Source organism: Anopheles funestus, chromosome 2RL (genome assembly GCF_943734845.2).
Source record: "Anopheles funestus chromosome 2RL, idAnoFuneDA-416_04, whole genome shotgun sequence".
NCBI classification, from domain to species: Eukaryota; Metazoa; Arthropoda; class Insecta; order Diptera; family Culicidae; genus Anopheles; species Anopheles funestus.
The window spans coordinates 6,653,523-6,675,859 of NC_064598.1; the positions used below are offsets into that span (position 1 = coordinate 6,653,523).

Genomic DNA, 22,337 nt, shown 5'->3' on the forward strand with positions numbered 1-22,337 from the left:
ACCAAGTGTGTGTGTTCAACCGTATCAGAAGCTCCCTTTTTCCGCACCGAACGCACAATGATACAGATAATAAAAGTAATAATGAAAAGCGCATTTCCAATGTTTCAACCCCCATCGGAGTTTGGGGGTTCTTCTCTTTCTCTCTTTCTCAAAAATATGTTGGCTTCGTTACGCACACGCATTCACCCAACCAGTTCGTTCTCTATTCGAACAGTCATCAATGATGGCGTCGTGGTTGAAATAACGTGTTTTCTAAAACAAAAAACAAATGCGCAACCACAACAAAACTCTTCCAAAAAGCTTCTTCCAATAGTGCAGAGAGAAGTTTCTTTTTTGCAAAGTAGCAAAATGAACTCACCGATGCGTTAAAATGTGTGCTTTTAGCTTCTAGAAGCGAAACAAATCATCTATCTACTAAGGGGTATAGCATATATTCACTTCCTGTGTATAGAATACTAGGTAGAACGACAATTATCCTTGCTCATTGGGACACGATCGTGAACGGATTAGAGATGCGAATAACAACTCTTTTTAGTGAGTCAACTCAGAGTGAATGAGTCGTTATTAGGAGTCAGCTCGCTTAACGACTCATTTCGGTTCGGTCATTTTATTAACTCATGAGTTTCAGCCAATTTGCATTAAATTAAATCAATTTTTAAAATTTTGCTAAATTTCCCAAAAAAAAACCAAGGCTATAGCCTTAGGAAATTTTCGGGTTTTCAGATTTTTTTTATTTTTTTCTTATTTTTTATGCTTTCTTCTATTTAAAGCATTATTTGAGTGAAAAGAAACTTATTGCAATCAATTCGCATCAAAATAAATCAATTTTTAAATTTTTGCTAATTTTCCCAAAAAAAACAAGGCTAACCCCTTAGGAAATTTTCGGGTTTTCAGAATTTTTTATTTTTTTCTTATTTTTTATGCATTCTTCTATTTAAAGCATTATTTGAGTGAAAAGAAACTTATTTCAACCAATTCGCATCAAAATAAATCAATTTTTAAAATTTTGCTAAATTTCCCAAAAAAAACCAAGGCTAACCCCTTAGGAAATTTTCGAGTTTTCAGAATGTTTTTATTTTTTTTCTTATTTTTTATGCTTTCTTCTATTTAAAGCATTATTTGAGTGAAAAGAAACTTATTTCAACCAATTCGCATCAAAATAAATCAATTTTTAAAATTTTGCTAAATTTCCCAAAAAACCCAAGGCTAACCCATTAGGAAATTTTAGGGTTTTCAGATTTTTTTTATTTTTTTCTTGTTTTTTATGCTTTCTTCTATTTAAAGCATTATTTGAGTGAAAAGAAATTTATTGCAACCAATTCGCATCAAAATAAATCAATTTTTAAAATTTTGCTAAATTTCCCAAAAAAAACCAAGGCTAACCCATTAAGAAATTTTCGGGTTTTCAGATTTTTTTTATTTTTTTCTTATTTTTTATGCTTTCTTCTATTTATAGCATTATTTGAGTGAAAAGAAAGGAGTCACTAAAACTCCTCGTGGTGAGTGAACGAAACTTGTTCAATCTCACTCTTACTCACTTTGGACATCTCTAGAACGGATAAGTGAATCACACGAATAATCGTAGCTAAACTACTAAACAGCTAATTGTTAAGAGATAAATAGTAATCCGGGGTCATACGGTGACTCTCAAACAATTTAAACAATGCTACCTGCTTGTAATGGATAAGCCGATTAATTTCTACTTCACAGCAATCGAAAGCTCACTGACCATACTCGCATGAATCACATGTGTGTCGCGAACCATCGTTTTGACAGGAGATGGCTCGCAAAAAAAAACAGGCGTACCGTATGTGTGCGTGTGTGTGTACGGGGGTAACAAATGATGAAGCCCCGTTACTAGACAAGGCAAGGGTGAGAAGACGCTACCAGGCCACTACCAAGCGAACCGTAGCCGGGTGTGTGCACATTTGTGTGCCAATTCTTCTTCACTATTTCTTGCTGCCACCCCAACCAACTCAAAAACAGCAGTAGGGGATGGTAATGTGGGGTGGTGATCGTGGTAAACTATTTTTAACCACATAGCCTAGTGCAGCATACATGCTACAACGTAAGCTTCATCAAACATACACACACACACACATAGGACCCCTACAACACACCACTTTCACCCTTCGTGCAAAAAACTCCCCCGGGATGGATGACCGGGGCAAGGGTCCTCCTTTCGCATTGGCATTTGTTTTACTGACATATGCTACCGCGCAAAAAGGTACACACGAGAACTGTGAGAAATTATTTTATTAATCAGAGAAAAAAACTTTTCCATTTTTTCAATAAACATTTTTTTCATTCATTTTTTAGCAAATGATTCAGAAAATTTTTCTAATATCTAATTAAATTTGATTCACATTCCATATGGAAAAAAAATCTCAAAACTGCTCGCTCAAAACTGGACTTAATTAATTATCTAATTAATGCCAGGTAATTTCCCGTTTCTCCGGGTTGGATTTTTTTGACCATCCCATTTTTTTTTGTTAACCAACTACCACCTCGATGAGAAGGGTTGAGTGCGAATTTTTGGCAATAACGTTCAACCACACATACACAAATAGATTATAGAAGTAAAACATCGCCTTTTGCTACGCATCGGTGGCCAATGAAACATAAATCAATCAGCACAGGACGCACCTGATCGTTGCCAGGCCCCCCCGAGGGGAGGGTGGAAACCCCAAACGGCGTGTAGTCTAATTTAATACAGGTAATCATGTAGCGAATGACACATATTGAGGAAAAAAAATTGTCCGAATAATTTAAATTATTATTTCTAGCAATTAATTCAACCTTAATTCGATAAAAGAAATGGCCAGTAACAGCGGTTCCTGGGACGCTTACCCCATTAACATTAAGTACGAACAAGAATAAGATGTTCATGCATGCCAAACAAAAATGGCAAATTAACATCCCTATGTCACGGTTAATTAAAACAAACTCAATTTCGCGCTCGATTAACTAATATTAGTATTACACAGCTGACACACAGCCTGAAAGTATGCAATTGCGTGCTATATAGTACTTCTTATGGGGAACAAACGGGGGGGCATGCTGATGAGATTGATCCTTGATCGAACTGAAATGCCATTGTTTCAACATCTTAAATTGACATTTCCATTCAGGACAACTATTGCAAAGACATTCACCACACACACACACAATTTAGCGATGCAAGTGGGCACTTTCCTGTTTGGCCTTTTGCGTTTTAACTTCCCATTCCTATAGCACTGTTTAACAAAAAAAATGGCGCCTTGAGCAGGTGATAAGAAATATAGCCAACAGGTTGCATAATCTCAACCGAGGTCGACCCATAAAGCATCCAGATAGGATGCCAGGAACAAGACGAGGAAGAAGAAGAAAAATGGCCACAAACAATCTCGACACAACCTTGAAACCTGGGGCCGATTTTGGAAGGAGATGGGCGTCGTTTTATTCTTTTTCTTCCATGTTTTTTTTCTTTGCATCGAAACCATTTGGCGCACATTAGGTAAAGGTTATGGACGATCGTACTGCACACGAATGGAATGGTGTTCGTGTCCAGTGCGAACAATGTGATGATATGTGGTGCACCGTTGTTTGTCCGGCGCTTGGGTAGTATTCTTCTTATTACAGCAGGATTTGTGTTACACCCCATACCCGCAGGGTGGTTGGTGCTATCCCACCCCCCAAAGAGTATGACACTTTATCGCAATGTAAAGGGAAAGAAAATCAACCAAACGGGATGTGATGCCAGAGGGAACAGGTGAAGCTAAATTCGTTTATAAACAAACGCGGTTTAGATCGCGCAACATACAGCAATACGAATGTTTTTTTTGTATTGCGCCACCATTAACCCCCCCCCCACACACACACACAAATGGACCAGGTTTTATTGTTGTTAGACTGGCGTCCAGTGCGTCTTAAATTGATTTGATGCCTTTTTAACTCTGCAGCGCAAACGCCATGTAGTGCCCGCGTAACCTTCGACTGTTTCCCATTTGCGCTGACATTTGTTTCTACAAGCGCGCGCGCGCGCGTGTGTGTTTGTGCGCAGTTTTGGTTGGTGGTTGCGTATGGCGATCGGCGGTTCGGCTTTTTTTTACGCAGCGACCAAAACGCTCATATCTGATAAGCCGAACATCGACTGAGTTCAAGGAGAAGAGGACGTCGCCCGGCTGCCTTGCTACCCTCAGTGTAGTCCTAGAAGCCCGGGGTGCTTCCGTTCCGTTTCCACTGATGTGCTTAAATGTGTCTATCGATTGTAACTCACCCCTCTATGTGGCTTGTATCCGTTTCGGTATGTGTCACGATCGAATTGCCGGTTTTGTCGGTGTGTTTGTCGAGTAGCGAGACTTGCCGAATGGGAACTTGTTTTTCTTTTTTACATCTTTTAGCCGATACGATACAAATTCCATAAATTTTAAAGTTAATTTCGCATCGCTTTCCGGGTTTTTTCCTTTTAAACAAACCTAATTTCAAATTTTTTTATATAGTTAAGATTGTTATTACAGTTGTTTATCTTGCTATGATAATTTAATGATTTTGTCTTTTTGGTGGCTTTAAATTGATGTACCTATTAGTGTAGAAAATTCTAGTATTTTTAAAAGCAAATTTTATTTTTTTTTAGTCAAAATTAACGTTAACAATACCTCAAAAAAATGTGCTGTATAAATTTAATCCCGGCGCTAATAAATATTTTATTTCTACCAACAAAGTACACACCAACACTGACCACGGCACTACGTAAATTTTAAGACGCTACCACGTGGTCAGCAAATGCCTTCTTCCCTTGCGCATCACGTGTCGAATCGATGGTAAAAGAAAACGAAACCCCCGCTTCACAATTGGTACGAATCCCACGGATCTGTTTTGCTGCTTGATCCGGTACACCGAAAATGCAACACTTGATGAACACAATGCGGCAATGGATAAACAACGAAACCTTTGCGGCACACATAAACCGCCAACACGACGTGGTAGAACGAACGTGAAACAGAGTGGGAAAGATGAATGGAAGGAATGTTAAACGAATGGCTCATAATGCGTTTGTGATGCGGTGATCATATGCGACGGTGTGTTGATGCTGATAGTGCTGATCGTCCGAGAGATAGGCCAACCAGGCGTTGGGTAGCGTCCAAATGTGACGATTGTAAACCACGGGAAGTTAGATAAAGTGAAGAATTGCAGGAAGCGTTAAATTAACGCACCGGGCCCATATTTCCTATGCATATACGCACCGACGGGGCCACCGACTTTTACTACCACAAGCAAACAACCACTCTACCATGGGTGTGTGCGTGTCTGTATACCGTTTACAGTCGTACGGTGTGATCGGAAAAGTATGTGAGGAAAGAAAGAGAAAATTTGCCGTTCCGGGTTCAACAAAGTTCCGGAAAAGGTCGCAAAGGGAAAGGTTCACCGTAAGGGTCGTCGGGAAAAGGATGTGAGAGAAGGATAGTAAACTGGCTTAAGATCCTTTTTAATGATAAGAAACAATTTGGGGTTTAATTTAAAACGGTTCACAGCAAGCTGAATCATCCACAAAGAGGTTAAGAAGTGAAGATCCTTTTATTTATCCTAAACACAGATGATCTGCCAGCATTTTAAAGTGTTCCTTGATATTTTCAAATGAAAAATAGTTTCGTTAGCGTACTTTTAATTTAAAATTCAACACTTTCTTTTCCCTGCTGCTTTTTTTCCCAACCTACGCGCTGAATGTCATTCGCATGACATGACAACCATACCTTTAATTAAGCGCCAAACTGTCAAAGCAGCACACACAAAAACATCTCGTACAATGCCATTTTTAAGACGCAAACACATGTGTGTAATTCATTCATAAAAAGAACCTAATTACCTCATCCGCACTGCCAGCGCGATCTAAGATGATCGGTAATGTGAGTGGCATACTTTTTGCTGTTCTTTTGCATTATCATGCATTACGCCACACCGATTATGACACTGCAACTAACGGCACCAAGGCAAGAATCAGCGCTAACAATTGAATCGTGTAAACGATCACACGCAAACCAAACATCGGAAACACGGCGACGTGGTAACCCCTCAACCAACTTCATCACCTAACATTAGACGACTATCGGCACAAGGCAACTTGTTCCGCTCCAGACAGAGAAGACATAATTCTTACCCCGGTGGCCCCGGGTCCATCACAGAGCCGAAAACCCCGACATCTTTGACCGTGAGCTGCTGTAACACGATGCACATCCTGTAGAAGCAGACGCGATGCATCATGCAAAACTCCGCCAAACCACTCCCTGGTGGTGGTGGTGGTAATGTTGAGTGGTGAAAACGAAAAAACAGAAAACAACACCACCCACTCGTTCGCTTACGATCGTTTGGATGAGAAGCAACCGAACCGGGCGGAAATGCACTCGATGCACCAAAGACGGTTTGCACCTGTGAATCATGTGCACCGTCCATGTGCACACCGGACGTACTGTTTTGCAAATCGTAAATAACCATCACGACTTGATGGAGGGGGGAAAGGGACGAGTGGGTGGGAAATGGAATGGATTGGCATGTCAAAGCCCAGACGGTATAGATCATTCCGGAAGACACGGTATTGAACCGGTACGATATGTTTCAAGAAGCATTAGAATAATTCCACTTTTTGTTAATAACAGGCAAATCTCTTCGTCTGTTCGTTGAGGATAATCTCAAACGCATACAATGTCCTCAAACTCATCGACTTGCAGCAGCTCATAATAAATTATTTATTGCTGATCCCACCACTTCAATGCAGTTACGCCTTTCATTCATTAGTACTAGGTTTAGTACTAGTTAGTTTAGATTCATTAGTACATTAGGAAATAGGTTTAGCTTTTTGGCTAACAAATTGTTTAACACGTTAATCATATTGGGGATCAACTCCTTCTCCACCTTTGTGAGGGTTGTCCTCATGAAGTAAACAATGCGGGTAAGAAAAAACCCATACCCATACATAGAAGCATGATAAAGTAGCCAAATCGTTGGCTTATCAAAAAAAAGTACACTTCATTCAATTACATCTGCATTCCCGGTACGATTGTGTTGCGTGATAAATATAACGCTAATCGTAACCCGGTCGGAAAGTACGTGTTTAAGAACATTTTAGTACAACATGTGAGTACCGCCATCTTTATCGCCGATCGATCGATTAGCGAACTGTCAAAATCAAGCGCCATCTAGTATGCACAGCTTAGCACATGCACACAAGCCACTAGTAAGCCGCTACCATGGTAGTAGTGTGCGTTGATGTCGACTGTCTAACCTGAGCGAGCAAAACGCTGACGACGCTGCACGTGCACGAACAAACGTCAAACGAGCTGTACGTCGCCGCCGTCGCGATTAGTGAGTTTGTCGTCATTGCCATTGCGAGGGAACGGGATCGATAGATCGAAAAGTGACAGATAATTCTGGCAGTGATCATGATGAATTTCCAGCTCGTCTTTCGTCACCAAATCACACGAGAGAGAAAAAAAACAAACGATTGCTGCCTACGACGTAATGTAACGTGACTTGACTTAGTTCGATGACGTAAGACATGCGCTAGGGTTGTTCTTTTTTTTCTCAATCAGATTTAGAATTTGCTAGCGAATAGAAACTCTCAGCATTTCTTACCTCTTTTTTGTGTGTCTCTACACGTTCGATCGACGATAGGAAATTATAGAACGAATTAGAACTTTTTGCTAATATCTCTACTCCCCTACATCGTACGCGCACTTTCACAATACAATCTGTCTAGGTTTGCTACAACAATCCGAAAATTAACAAATAGAACCGATTTAAACGAACAATCGACACCCTTCAACTGTGTCGGTACCCGTTGGTGCCATGCGGCATCACCTCGCATCAGCAGCATTGGCGCAGGAAGGGAATCCACAACAACAACGGAACTACAAAAAAAACAAACGCACACTGTTACGCGTTGTGTACTGCCCCCCACACGATCTTGTTACTTTCTCAATCTCCCCAGCCAGCAAACGCCCCGGGTCCGCGTGTACCGATCGAGGCCACACCGCATGGTTGAATCAATTTCGGTGCAGTACACATACCTTCCCGGGGCCCGGGAAGGGGCAGTGAAAGGGCACCGGAATGGATGCGTTCGTGTCCATGAATGTTGCTGTATGGGTAGTGTGTGGGACGGCATGGTCCCACACACAACAACGATAAATAAAACAACATAACAACAACACAAAACCCTCGCCAATTTCAAGCCTTTCTTAATGCCCCCCAAAAACTCTCAATCTAATCTTGGCGTTTGGCTGTTTCTGCTTTTGCTGCAGTGTGAACACGAAAGAACACGGTAAATTAGAAAGATAGAAGTGTACCGTCGCTGCTGGGACGGTTATCAAGATATGCTGCTACTCGCATACCAAAAGCATCCCCCTTCAGATGATGATGTATCTCCAAAATGTTTTCCGTTTTCGAGATATATTGCGCAAATAAATCGATCAACACACGATCGGAGACAATTGATGAATGTACGAGAAAATAAACAACTATTGTAACCATAGTGAGTCTACTCTTTACTATTCTATGACTTTTTAACAGGTTCTGCATGCTTAAATGAAAAAGTATTCCCTACGCTGTTTAGTAGCTGCTTTAAATGGCCGAGCGACCTTAAAGGTTGCTTGTTCGCTGTTTACGATCTGCTAAAAGCAATAGATGAAAATGCGGCTAAAGTCTGAAACACGACCCCCCCCCCCCACTCACGGTCACTCATCTGCGTGTCAATTTTTCGTACAGGGTGGTTCGGAGATTATGCAATGTGGCCTAAATTTGATTTTTTTTACAATTACTATTAAATTGTAAGGAGGTTTTCGCATAGTGAAAAGTGATTTATTCATCGAGGAACCAAGTTCCATACGCTGTTTGTGAAACCGTAAAATTTTCCTCATTTTTGGCCCAACTTTGCCCCATAGCTCCGCCGGTATCCAAGATATCGCCACACTTTCTTCTGGCCATGGCTAGATGGCACTTGTGGCTAGATTTCATCCATGCACCACTAATCGCTACCATGTCTGTGGCCGGAGCTATTCGCGAAAGCTCCAACGGATCGCCAATCTTTGACCTGTGGTCGATAGATGGCACCAATTGCTACATTTTCTTCTTCGACGGCCATGCCCTCAGGTGTCTGTGTCTCGAAACATAATTAAAAAACACGCAACCGATTTCGAACCACCCTGCACGAAAAAAAGTCACTCAAATGAGTGCCCGTGAGTGGGGGGGGGTCGTGTTTCAGACTTTAGCCGAAAATGCTTTTGTACTCGAAGCAGAAAGTTTTTTACTGATGGTTGCATAATTTTTTAAACTCTCAGAATTAACAGGTATAGTCATTCTACTTTAATTATTTTATTTATGTTTATTACGATTGTTTATTAGTATCCGAAATAACAAGAATACAGTAGAACGTCGGTTATCCGGGGTGCTCCGGACCGTACTGATGCCGGTTAATCGATTTCCACGGATAATAGTCCTTTAAATATCAAGGTCATTTATATATCTAAGTAGAGCGTATATAGTATCTATATACTATACTATGGTAGTCCTTTTGATGCTAAAAATGATTCTGGATCAGGCAAATTATTATCAAACAACAATTAAAATTTACAACGTAAAATAAAGTCATTTCAAATACATTGTTCGGTGACGATTTTAATAATTTTTACCAACCTGACATCTGTACAAATGATCACCACGGTTGAACAGCTGTCAATTTTCGGCGCACGGTTAATCCGCCCCCGGATAATCGACGTTCTACTGTAATTAATAGCTCTAGTATAATATCCACCACTGTACCGTTGTACTGCTTGCTACACAACAAAGCAGCACGCATACAAATTGGCTTTACATCGGGAAAGGTAAAACGTATCTTCTACGCAAACGAACTCGCGTTTATGTTTCAACAAATAGATTGCCATGATTTGCCGCAAGGACACATACATACACCCGTCCATTGCGTACGATGGGCTGTAGGCCAAAAAACGCAGCCTACTTCATGCCCTTCGATTATAACGAACCAAAAAAAAATGTGTATACCACCCCACAATCAAACGTGTTCGTTTATGTTTTTTATCTAACCTTACACTTGGTGGCTTCATTTAAGAGAAGGCAGACGGTGCCAGGGCATATCGCGAACATATCACATGCTGTTGCGCCGCAGAGACACATACATGCCGCGTATGGGGCGATATCAATCCGCGAGATAATAGCGGAGTGCATCTCGCACAGTAAATTAAATGTGGTGGCTTGCCAACGATTGCATGCACGTATACTACGATTGTACGAGTTGCCGTTTGGTAGGTAGTGGTGGCTACTACACTTCCTATGCGAACAGCAGCGAAAATCGAAGGGTGGAGACGGTTTCGGTTGCCCTGGGCAGCAACGAGTAGATAGGCTTGCGTCTACACATAACAACGCACCGAGAGACACGGTCGATCAGTGAAAACGCATCGGCCATCATTGATGGGGATGGGATTGCACAGGGGAACCATTTAACCTTATTTGATAAGGATACTGTCGGGGCTTTTAATTAGATGCAAAGAACTGCAGGGAACTGGGAAAAGCACACCACCGAGAAGGGGCAAGTTTTGCGTACGTACCTGTTATATACCGGGTCTGCCACAGCCACACACACACACACACACGCGTACACAGCCTACACAGTGCGTACAGTAATTATAATGCTATCGTTTTAGTTTCTCGTCAAGTTGTTGGGAACCACGCGGTGAACATTGGCCACGATGACCTAGAAACACAACACAAACGCACACAAACACACAGGCACGCACGCACGCACACGTTGTCCACGGAGCCCTGCACGCAATCAATCTATCCAATTTTAATCAGCGAGCGAGCTTCCTCGTAACAAGATTTCACTTTCCTTAAACCACGTTGACAAGCAAAAGCAAATTTGTGTTCCTTTTTGCAATTGTTTCACACGCTCCAAACGCTATCGAAGAGAGATATTGCACGATTTAGACTGCGAACCCACGTTGTTACGTTTCCGCTTTTGGGGCAAAGCAAGCGACCAGCGTACACACCAAAAACCGATCCGGGTGGCGTTTGTGCCGAGCGGTAAATAAAGCGAGCTATGTGGTGATGATGATGAGCGGAACGGGAGAAAAAAAAGCGAACGCCAACGGAACGCGCACATACACCAGCACAAGCAGTAATGTCATTCGCGGTGGATGGTTACTTTTTTTTTGTTTGTTTGTTTATTTGTGCAATGAAAAGAACATTTTTTGAATGGAACGTTTCATTCATTACATTTTCTTCACTGTTTTGCCAAACCAATTGCACCTGACTGGTTATGTTTCCTTTTTGGCAACGGATATACAAGCGGCGAACACAATTTTATTTGCAGAAAAAATGCCTTTACAGCTCATTACTCCATTATAACGAACTGTCTAATGGATTTTCATTTCACACTTTCCGCATCAAAACTATTTCCTCTCCCACTTTCTTTTATCATCAATGCGTGATACTAACAAATGTAACGTGATTCTACTAATAGTTTCTTTTTGGTACACAAATTACCGTAAAGTACACACGCTTTTTACGAACAATCGGTTTTGTTTACATCACCACGTGCTCTGGCGAGAAGAAACCGGGACGCAACATCTCACGCACACACATGCACCGAACCCATCGCCCGGCAGCTGACACTGACGTTTCTAGCTGTCAGCACGATCCATGGGCATTTTTTTCAAAACAAATCCGACGCGAGGTTTTCGCTCATGTAATCACCGCCCAGCGCCACAGACCGGAGCTGCTTCGTTCGCAAACTAGTGCTGCAAACGGTACCGTGTTGTTATTGAAAGTTTCTTGCCGCGAAATGAATCATCTTCGAGTGGCGCTTATCAGACATCAACGGTTGTGTCGTCGTGCTACCCAGTGTGTTTCCAGTTCGAGCTACGCGATCGTTCTGCAGCAACCGTCCATACCGTTTACCAGACTACTCTCACAATCGGTACGCCTCTGCCAGACGGTCCCATCAGCTAAGCAGCAAGAACCATCGCATGCGCAGGGTTCAGAAGCTTCGTCCGGGAAGCAAAAGCTCCCGGACAGTGCCCGCCTAGTGGAAGTGCTTCGATCCGATGCGATCGTTTACCGGCGTGTACAGCTGGAGAAATTAAATCAAGTACTTGCGAAACCATTTGAAATACCGAAGGATGCGTACGATTTTTTGTTACAATGCTGCGGTACACTGCTTTGTTCCGAAACGCTCGAAACGCGTATGAAGATATTCGAACAATTTTGGTTCTATTTGGGTGAGCCGCAACAGCACCACTGGAAAGTGTTGCTACATGTGTACCGTGAAAATGAACGTTCCATTACGGATGTACCGGCGTTTCTCGCTAGCATTGGCGAAGGGATTGAGAAGGATGCCGAGCTGTACCGTGGGCTGATGGGTGTGCTGGCTGAAAAGGGAGACATCGCTGAAATGAAACTCGTCGGTGAGATGATGAAGGAGCGTGATATTCCACTTACGGTCGATGTGATCAACCTAATGATCCGCGGGTACGGACGTGCCGGAGACCTGGACGGTGTACAGATGGTACTGGAAACGATGAGCGCTAGCAATGTGTCCGCTAACGGACAAACTTACGGCGAGCTAATGATTGCCTTCCTAGAGGACGGTATGACCGAACGGGTTATTAAAATGGTACGTGAAAAAGGATCACAACTGGACGAAAAACACATTCTCGAGCTGTTATCGCTTGCACTGGGTGGAAAAATACAACCAGAATTAGTACGCGCACTGTTTAAACTGCTTCCGGAAGAGATAACTACCGATGGTCGAATACATCCGGTGCTTCGGAACGTGCTTAGCGGGTTAATCCGTTCCGGCCAACTCGATGGCATGATGATACTGCTCGAGGAACTTCCTGCGCCACAGTTTCGTGCTAATGAAAATATCGACGGTTATGGTTCATTCCTTATGGTGGAGATGCTTCGTAACGATGTCCCGTTGGACAGGTTGAAAAAATTCCTCTCCATGCTTATAAAAACCGAACGGAATCCACGTGCGTATCATGTCGCTTGTGAGTGTGCTGCTAAGGCTGGTCATCCGTACTTTTCTCGACTGCTAGCCGCTCTCGCACCACTCGAGGACCTGCGTCCACACTACTTTTGGCCACTGTTCTTGCATCGTTCGAAAGCGGATGGGGAGGCCGGTATACTGTCCGTTCTGCAAACAATGAAAAAGCTGAAAGTGGAACCAGATCAAGAAACTCTTACGCAGTACGTTCTGCCGAAACTAGCGCTTACCCTGAAGGATTCCCGGGCGGCGTTGAAGATTCTCGAGGATTGTGGTGTACGGATGGGTGTGCTGATGACACCGTACATTTCCCATCTGCTCTACCAGAACCGCTTTGACGATGTGCTCGAAATCGTTCGCCGTTATCCGACCAAGCTCGACACGGAAGCGTTACTGTGGCCATTGCTTCTCCAGGCGAACGTTAACCGATCCAGTGCCCATCAGCGGAAGCTGTGCGAAGTTATCTGCGCAATCAAGGATCGCGTGACAGACGCACGGCACGACTTAGGCGGCCAGTTGCTGCTAGAATTGATTAGCAACAAGAAAAGCAAACACGATGCAAACAGTTTGCGTGCGCTGCTTGGCGAGTATGATCGATTCGAGATCAAGATCTCGCGCATGGCTGCCGGAGTGCTGAAGAACCATTTCGGACGAGCACAGAAAGGTGCTGCTGCCGGTACGGGAGAAGCCATCGATACGTTACTGAAGAAGGTAACCGATGATCAGCTGACGATCCTTTCGAAGGAGCTGTTCGATACGATCGGAGTGCATCCGCGGGACATGAACTACGACGAACTGGAATGCCATTTGGTAGAGCTGGAACAGAAGAAGCTTAACACACGGGGCGTACTACGAAGACTGCTGCAGCTTAGCGTACGCGAAGGACGCTACAAGCGAGCGCTCGAGCTGAAGCAAAAGTGCGATCAAGCCAAGGTGGACCAAAGCTCCGGCATGCTTGCATCGATCATCGAACTATACACGAAGGTAGGCGATCCGGAACAGGCCGGCCGTACGCTGGAACAGCTGCGGAAACAATTTCCCGGCTTTATCGTGGATGAGCACAAGATCATCGATTACGCTGCCTTGCTCGTGGAACGCGGCCAGCTGGACGGTGCCCGAAAGATTCTTCGCGAACGTGCCACTGCCGGTGGTAAACTTCGCGGTGCGGATGATGGATCGACCAGTAAAAACATTTGGAATTTGCTCACCAGCACAGCCCAATGGGCCGCGGCATCCGGTCGGAAAGCGACGGCACCCAACAACACCACACAACAGTTGCTGGATTTCCTCGTCGAACTTGGCTACTGCAATTACGATAACGCACTACTTGGTCCAGTGCTTCGTGAATATTTGCTGGCCGGTGACAAACGTACCGCCATCGCAGAGTTTCAACGCATCGCCAAAGCGAAGCGTCGTACACCGTTGCAGCTGGAAATCGTTACCCTGCTTGTGGAGCTTACGAACGGACAGGACGACGCGGACATAACACCAACCGAAGCAAAAACGTTGCTGAGCGAAACGATCCAAATCGTGTCACAAATCCATGGACCGGTCAACACGAACAACACACTGATAGTAGCACTGGCGGTGGCCGGCACCGAAGCTCAGCTGCGCCGGATGCTCATCAACCCGGAGGTACGCATCAATCACGAGTACATTCTGACGCAGTGCGAGTTTCTGGTCGGGAGTGGCAAGCTTGAACCCGTGCTACGGTTAGCGAAATGCAGCAAAGGATTAGCGAATGTGCGCGAATCCGACTTTCTTCTACTAGCCCTTGGGCAATATGTGCGCGAGAACAACTGTGATGCGGCCGTACAGCTGTTCCAGCGATTGCTGGACGAAGGGGACGAGCTGAAGATTACGACGGAGTTTGCACGCAAGCTGTCCGATTTGCTGGAGGCAAACAATTTCGAAGTACCAGTTGGATTACAGATGTACCTAAAATGATTGTCGGCTGACCAGACCTGCGTAGAAGAAACTAAAAATGTACATAGCAGAGGGATCACTTCGTGTAGTTCCATCACCATATGCTTACCGAAACAGCGTAAGCACAGCAAGAATAGTCATTAAAAAAAAGTGCGTCATTCTAAGATAAGACAATTACACACACAAAAAAAACATTCAATGTTTCGAAATAAAACAAACAAATAGTTTACCGCTTCTTTAAATAGACGCATGTGACGCTTGTGATTGTACTCAATTTTAATTGACTAATTGCATGTCGACTGCCACACGGACACGGGAGGCTTCAATCATGCTTTGTCCTATTTATAGGCTCACCTGACGGCGGCGATCGATCGTATCAATGTTGATCTATCGCTTCAAACGGCTCAACCTCGTTCGGCCACACGTGTGATCACTTTGTATTTCACGATCGTGGGACAACTAAAGCGAACATTGGAGTAATTTGATTACAGTAAAGCTTCTGCTTCATGCTTCTTTTAACTTTAAATTAGATTTTTGCATTTTACCAAATTGCTAGTGCAAATATTCAATTCAGGAACATCAGGAACACCGAAAGTTTAAGACGAGTTTCTTTCAAAATAGCAATAGAAGAAACATAAACGAAAGCTTCTACTAAAACTGTGCCATTCGAAGATTTCTTCTGATGAATTATCGAAATATATATATATATGTATCTTTATGTATATGCTTTGACGTGTCCATACATAGGTAAGATGCCACGAGAGACAGAAGCTCTGCTGTTGGAAAGATCAATTAGTTTAACTACGAAACTCCGCACATAAACTAGGTTTACACTGTGTGCATATTCTGGTTTGCATTAACACGATACACTTGTTCCAATCCACATGTCATCGTTCCGTTACCCGTGCTCAGAACACGAATGGTACAGAGTGTGGTGATAAATTCAATTGTATGCTTAGAAGAAGGGGGTGCGCGGGGGATGCGATGCATTGCGATACCTCTGGTATATAAAGATCTGATGGCAGCTTAACCAGTTTGAAATGTCCATTTGCACGGACCCTATCTGGTTGGGGTTTCTTGTTTCATTATGATTCTCAGGACGACTCACACCGGTGTGTAGATTTTTAAAACCATTTCAGGTTTCCTAGGGCATGGCATGGCATTCCAATACATGCATCAGTGTATACACGAGACATTTCACGTCACGTTTCGCTACACTTCGAGTCTAACGGGACTAACACAGTACAATTTTCATAAGAATTGAATAACAGAAAAAAACGCATGTAATGGATCAAAATCAAACAAGAACGGTTTAAAGCTAGCTTGTATACTATTCCACTTATATAATCCATAAACAAAATACTAGTCTTTATCGGTTTCACTCCAAAGTCACATCTCGCAGCCGAACTGATTTCAATAAAAAACCTATCCGCATTCCAATTCTAAACGCTAATAAAAGGGATGAAAAAAAAGAGTAAATATCATCACATTTTTGGTGGTTTGGCAGCCGGCTTGTTAGGGCCGTGCTGCACCATATCTAGTGCGTACGGTTCAATAGTGGGTTTCTTTTTTTTTTGGCTAAACACTTCCTCGCATAACGAATGGAAATGCAAAACTGGGAAGAAAGGCAGATCGCGAGTTTCGCCGCTGTTGAAGGGATTGCTCGGAAAGGATATGTGAACGCCGTACCACATACTAGGGATAAAACGAAAAGCATAAATCTACCCTCACTAATTAGCTAATCGTCCAAAGGGATGGGGGACAGAAAATTGTGAAGAGCTGTGGAAGAAGAAGGAACAAACTCAGGACGTTCTGTTTTAATCTTCTGCCGTGTAGCAACCGTTGCAGACGCGCACATCGCTCAGCCAGCCCCGTTTCGGCACGGGACGACGGTTTTGTGAGCAACCGGCACACACCGCATTCCCACACGCCCGACAGTGATGCCGTCGCCGATCGACGGTGCGGTACGACGAAGCAGATCGTTGCGAGGCTGAAACGCTACCAGCAGCTTTAGTGCTCTGGGACGCTCGCGTTACGCCACCGTTCAAACGGGTATCGGCCCCATTTTCACTACGCTTTGCCGGCGATACCGACGGTGTCGATGTTCCGGATGATAGTGGTGCCGCTGCCTTACCAAGTGCTGCAATTGTGTTCAGTTCTTCCGGTGAACCAAACTCCAGCTCGCAGATGTAACAGTTCGGGGCTTCGGCATCCGGTACCCAGTAGGAGGGGCGGGCAGATTCCTTGATAAAGTCTGACGAACGGAACGGCAGAGAAAAGCATTAGCTGAATTGCAAACCCACCCGCTAGTCATCCATACCTTTCGGATACTCCAGCACGGCACCAATGTTGCTAATCGTGTTGATAACTGCTTCACCGTACCGCCTTACTAGTACGTTGTTCGCTTCGTCGATACCATTGCCTGCAGAAGAAGACGTCACGAGGAGGTCAGCATCATCAGTAAGCTCTTGCTCATCAATATCACGATCTGTGCGCGAACGAGACGGACCGATGGGTGAAGACATCATCGTCATCACGTCACATCACAACGGATCGAGAAGTAAAGGAAATAGGGCAGCAGAGACAACGAATTTTGAAAGGTGCGTTGTAAACTGGATTGGGCAAAGCTAAACACATCCCACACCTACCTGAAATCCGATGCGGTTGCTCTGTCTGATGGTTTCCGTTCGATGTGATTCCATTTGCAGTTGCTGCACTGTCCGTGCCCACTGTACCACCGTTACGTCCATCGTTCCAGCAGCTGTTGCATACCCGTACCGGATAGTTCCAACCGCGACTGGGAACCGGCATCTCATGCTTAGAACAATGGTTGCAAAATCCTTCCCCACAGCTGCGACAATGATGCTTCTTCAAACCGAGCCGCTCAAAGTTGCTGATGCATCCTTTGCAATGCTATTGATTAACGGATGGAGAAAAAACGATATTTATTCTCTCATCTCAATTCCAAACACACGATAGAAACATACAATGATCTCACTATCCGGTCGCCAGTAGGCAGGTCTGATTTTGTCCGTTACCCACGATTTGACAAGCTTCGTTGGTTGGGAACCAACGCTTGCCATCGCATCCGTGATGTAGGCCACACCGTCGAGAACGAGCTGGGCAGAATGTGTTGGTCCATGTAGCTGCAAACCGCCATCATTCCAAACATGTACAATTTCCGTTCTAAAATCGACAAGAAAGAAACACCGAAAACAGAACAGAATCAGAACAAAATCTCTTCGACGTCACTAGCGCCCTCTCTCGTCTGATAGCAGTAGCGCTCAGCCAGTGCATTCACAAATTGTGTCCCGATTCGATAGCGTACCGTACTGCATTCTGTTCAGGCGATTTGTTGCCGTACCAGTGTTGACGCGATCGATAAATTTCCCCACAATGCGGACACTCGATAACGGACCCGCTCCATGCGTACAGCGCCAGTCCCATCCACGACGAATCGGTGGACTTTTGTGTCTGAATACTGACCACCACCTGGCGACCGTTCACGTGGCACCGGTTGCACAGATACACCTTGTTCTCGTGCTGATGCTGATACTTGCAGCTGCTGCCGCACCGATGATCCTCCTTCAGCTCGAGATGGCCCATCGAAAGCTGGCAGCGGGCATCGCACGACTTGCAGTAGGTCGTACAGGTAAAGTACTGCTCCGGGAAGGCATTGAACGGCAGTGGGCTAAGATCACCGTTAAACTTATTGTTCAGTGCCAGCAATGCTTCAAACACGACTCGTGGCAACCGTGGTGAACGGACGGCCGTATTGCGGATCTCCTTTTCCCATACCATTCGCAGCAGCTCATAGTTGGTCGGTGGCTTTGACGTCCGGACACCGACATACCGTAGCGAGCTGAACGCACTCAACTCCAGCCGCAGCTTGGCGAACCGTTCGCGCAGTATGTCCTCCTCCTTCTTCCCATCGTCATCCTCCTTCAACACCTCCGTGTTGTGCGTTTCGTGAAAGATAATTACCGCCGGTCCGAGGGCTTGTGGCGGGCCGGGCAAATCGAGCGCTTGCAATGCGCCCGAAAAGTACTTCGTGAAAGCTTTCGAAGCCGTGCCGAGAAATTTATACATATCCGTGCGCAAACGTTCGGCTCGCGTACGATAAATGATAATGTCCGAAATGGCCAGCACTTTGAGCAACATGCGCATCTGTCGGTTTTCGTTGACCGTCTCGCCGAGCAGACCTTCGGTATCGAGGGCAAGCACGTTCTTCTGCCGTTGATAAGCGGCCCAGATGCCCATGGTGCAGGACGCCTGTTCCGATGACGTTTTAAACACGTCCCGACCGCTAAACAGTGCGTGGTTCATCGTGTGCGATTTCCCATCGCCGGTATTACCGAAGATGGAGACGACCTTTAACTTTGCATCGGGTGACACAGATAGCCGCTTGCAGAACTGGTCGGCCGAACGGACACATATCCGTTCCTGTTCGTCCATTAGCAGAAAGCTTCGTTCCTTCTTGCTGCCAGCGTCGGTGGGACCATTCATTGCCGGTGATCGTCGATCGTCTATATCGTCGGTATCGGTCATATCGAGTGGAAGTGATGTAAATGGACCGGACACCACATCCGGTGGCTGTGTTGCGAGCGTTCCATCTGTCGTTGGTGGCTGTAAAAGAAGAAAGAAAAGACATTAATTGCGTGACAGTTTTAGCTTTTTAAACACTCTCAATTTTGATGTAATGCAGCCAATGCTCCCTATCTATTCGGTTTCCTACCATGTCGAACGAGCCCACCGCTTCTAATGAACCCAAAGCAAATGCTCATGGCAAATCGTCCACTATCAACATAATTCTCCTGCGTCATCAACCTTTACATCCCAACGACGCCTAGGTGATATTTAAAACTTTCGAGCTATTCTTATCAAAAGCGTCCTCTCTCTCTCTCTTCGCATTGGTTCCATCATACGATGTGACGCGCGGACATGACGTCGCCCGCCGTAGAAGTTGACCGCTTGACAGGCGGTGCGAGGGCGATGAAACGCTCTCTTTGAGGGATCGATAGGCCACCGCAGATTGCGCAGCGAACAGATCGCGTAAGGCTCGATTGCGCGATAACGTGCAACGCGGTAAAGATTTGTGCACCAAACAATTGGCGCACGTTCATTTAACCCCATTTTAATTCGTTGCGGCACGACTCACGGCCGGATGTATTAATCGGGAGGGTGGAGAGGGAAATACAGTTCCAAATCAGTGTAAAACGATCGTAGCTTCCGGCACAGTAGCTTATTAGTGCAGGAATATATTTTTCCATAATACATTTTTGCTATTGCACTTAACTTGTCCATGTAGCAAAAATTATGGCAGATCGATTTGTTTATTCTGTTTTTGCTTCGTAAGTCTTTCCAAAACGATTGCATCTAAGTAGGTCGCTGCAGGTGCTGTTGGTAGCAATTGTTGTTTACTGCACACAACATGCTCGTGGTAGCAATTGTTATTTACTGCAACAACTTTCAGCATGATCATGAAAAAAACACTAACAATTTATGAATTTGATTACTTATTTAAACGATCGATTGGCCGATCCGTTTGTTCATTTGATTGCGTTCAACGGAAGCGCTATTGGTGGCGATCGTGCCTTTTGCATAACGCCGCTAGACGTTTTAGAACCAAAGTTGAGGATCAATGTCATGCGTAGAATATTAATGCCACCACCTGGTAAGGCTGATCGGCACGATAGCGATCAGACGCCATCGAACGAAAGTCCTTGAACGTTTGCTGTAGCAGGTTGTGGTCGGAGAAGGGCATGTTGACGATTTCTGCTGGTGCGTGCGATGGTGCAACATTCTTCCATAACATACGCGCCTTCGGCGTGTGTTGGACTCTCCGCAACAAAGTTTTTTTTGTGCGGTTGGTTTTCCTTGTGTTATGTGGTTTCTTTACGTGTGGTCAGCACAATTTTCCTAATCGCATACAGATGCCACCACTCGAACCGTGTTCTATCATCATCCTACCCAATGTAAACAAAACATTTCTCCAACCCCAACGAAGGGCTACATCCACGCACACACACCCACTGTTTGCTGCCCACACACGAGCGAAGAAGTTAGGCACTAAGTAGGCCAAAGCAAGACGCCATTCAAGAGATTGTTTCACTGTGAAAAATTAAAACGTTTATCAAAATGTGTGCTCTTATGGCTTGTGGTTACCTTATCGCTGATCCACGAAAGACTTTCTGTGTCCTCCGCTTGCATCATGGTTGTTACTGTCGTTCGTAAGCTGTCTCCAGTTTTTGAACCATTAACAACACACGGCGAAGGAAGGCAGTGAAATCCGGTCCGTTTGGCTACTGTACCAGCTTTCTCCTGACGGCTGTACAGCGAGGACCGCTCTCCAGTCAGTGTTCTGTGGCTGCTGTGGCCTTGGTGAGCCTTCGGTACACGCTTATCGAAACGAGGGTTTATTTTAGTGACAAAAGCACACACTCTTTACTGGTAAACCAGAAGGCTGCTTCTCCATCCGACACGGCAGTCGCGCGAACGTAAACATGCAAAGGTTTGCCTGCCTGCCTATTCGCGGAGTGTGACGCTTCGTGACCTTGGCTGGTCAAGAGGCTGCTCCTGCTGCTCTTTCTGCTCTTTTGAGCTCTCGCACCCGAGCGATAGAGAGCGCGCGCACACGTATTAGATGGACAGCGTGCCAAAAAGAGTAACAGTGCGTATGTGTGTGTGTATGTTTGTGTCCCAACGGGGAACGGGGAGGGGGTTTGATATTTCTACTACGCAACAGTTCAAACGGAAATCCTTCACGTTGCTTCCGGTTCACGAGCTCTCGTTCAATGATATCCACACAGCTACTGGGATGATGGTGCGAAGCTTTCTGCTTTTTTGATGGAAAATTCGAAGAGATTTCCGACGGGTTACCCCCGATGGGGAGCTGGCAATTTTGTAAACAAAGAACGCACCCTTTCGTTGTTCGTGATTATTGTGCAGAATAGAAACGAGTCACATTAACATACGAGTACCGAACATACGCTCACAATCGATAGACCACAAAATGGCACTAGTCTAAATTATCAAACTAAAAATGCACTTCTAATCTATTCACTTTCTAAACCACACTTCCAAGAACAAAAACATTCACACTGCTAGGATTGCTAGCGCAGCATAAAGTATTCCATGGTCGATGCAACTTGCTCAAAAGTTGGCAACTTTTACTATGTTACAATATTTTGATTTCCATCCACTGCTTTTGGAAAGCACTGCGCCACAAAGCGGCAAATTCTTGTCGTGTTGTGCAGCCGCGTATCAGCGATGATAAGCAGGTTATTTTCACGTTTTTCGGTGCTTCTGTTTTTCTTCGCTGATTCACACGCACTGCCTTTGCGACTTTTTTCCTTATAACTTCCCACTGACAGTTACT

At 44.7% G+C, this 22,337-nt stretch overlaps 3 protein-coding genes across 6 annotated transcripts in view; 1 reads left to right on the forward strand and 2 right to left on the reverse strand.

The window, feature by feature from the left end:
- Window positions 1-11,572, reverse strand: part of LOC125766388 (mucin-19-like) — a 77,129-nt gene extending 65,557 nt beyond the window's left edge. Inside the window, exon 1 of one of the 2 annotated variants that reach the window (XM_049432278.1) lies at window positions 10,593-11,572. The gene's annotated coding sequence lies outside the window, so the exon portion shown is untranslated. Of the gene's footprint in view, window positions 1-7,608; window positions 7,869-10,592 lie in introns of those variants that run through there. The other variant, XM_049432279.1, reaches the window with a different exon arrangement.
- Window positions 11,573-11,618: 46 nt separating this feature from the next.
- LOC125766395 (leucine-rich PPR motif-containing protein, mitochondrial) lies at window positions 11,619-15,201 on the forward strand. The gene has a single exon (XM_049432305.1). The coding sequence runs from the start codon at window positions 11,627-11,629 to the stop codon at window positions 14,978-14,980; it is 3,354 nt and encodes a 1,117-aa protein (XP_049288262.1). The 5' UTR covers window positions 11,619-11,626; the 3' UTR covers window positions 14,981-15,201.
- A 404-nt stretch (window positions 15,202-15,605) lies between these two features.
- On the reverse strand, window positions 15,606-22,305 carry LOC125766403 (zinc finger FYVE domain-containing protein 1-like). Of its 3 annotated transcripts, none has more exons than XM_049432339.1 (6): window positions 21,125-22,305; window positions 18,288-19,585; window positions 17,947-18,145; window positions 17,608-17,872; window positions 17,280-17,381; window positions 15,606-17,213 (listed from the first exon to the last, which is right to left on the reverse strand). In XM_049432339.1, the coding sequence occupies exons 1-6, from the start codon at window positions 21,170-21,172 to the stop codon at window positions 16,777-16,779; spliced, it is 2,349 nt and encodes a 782-aa protein (XP_049288296.1). In that variant the 5' UTR covers window positions 21,173-22,305; the 3' UTR covers window positions 15,606-16,776. The 3 variants fall into 3 exon arrangements, with proteins under 3 accessions (XP_049288296.1, XP_049288294.1, XP_049288295.1); XM_049432337.1 differs by having other exon boundaries at window positions 17,280-17,447; window positions 21,125-22,304; XM_049432338.1 differs by lacking the exon at window positions 21,125-22,305 and adding an exon at window positions 19,695-21,097 and having other exon boundaries at window positions 17,280-17,447.
- Window positions 22,306-22,337: the final 32 nt, after the last annotated feature.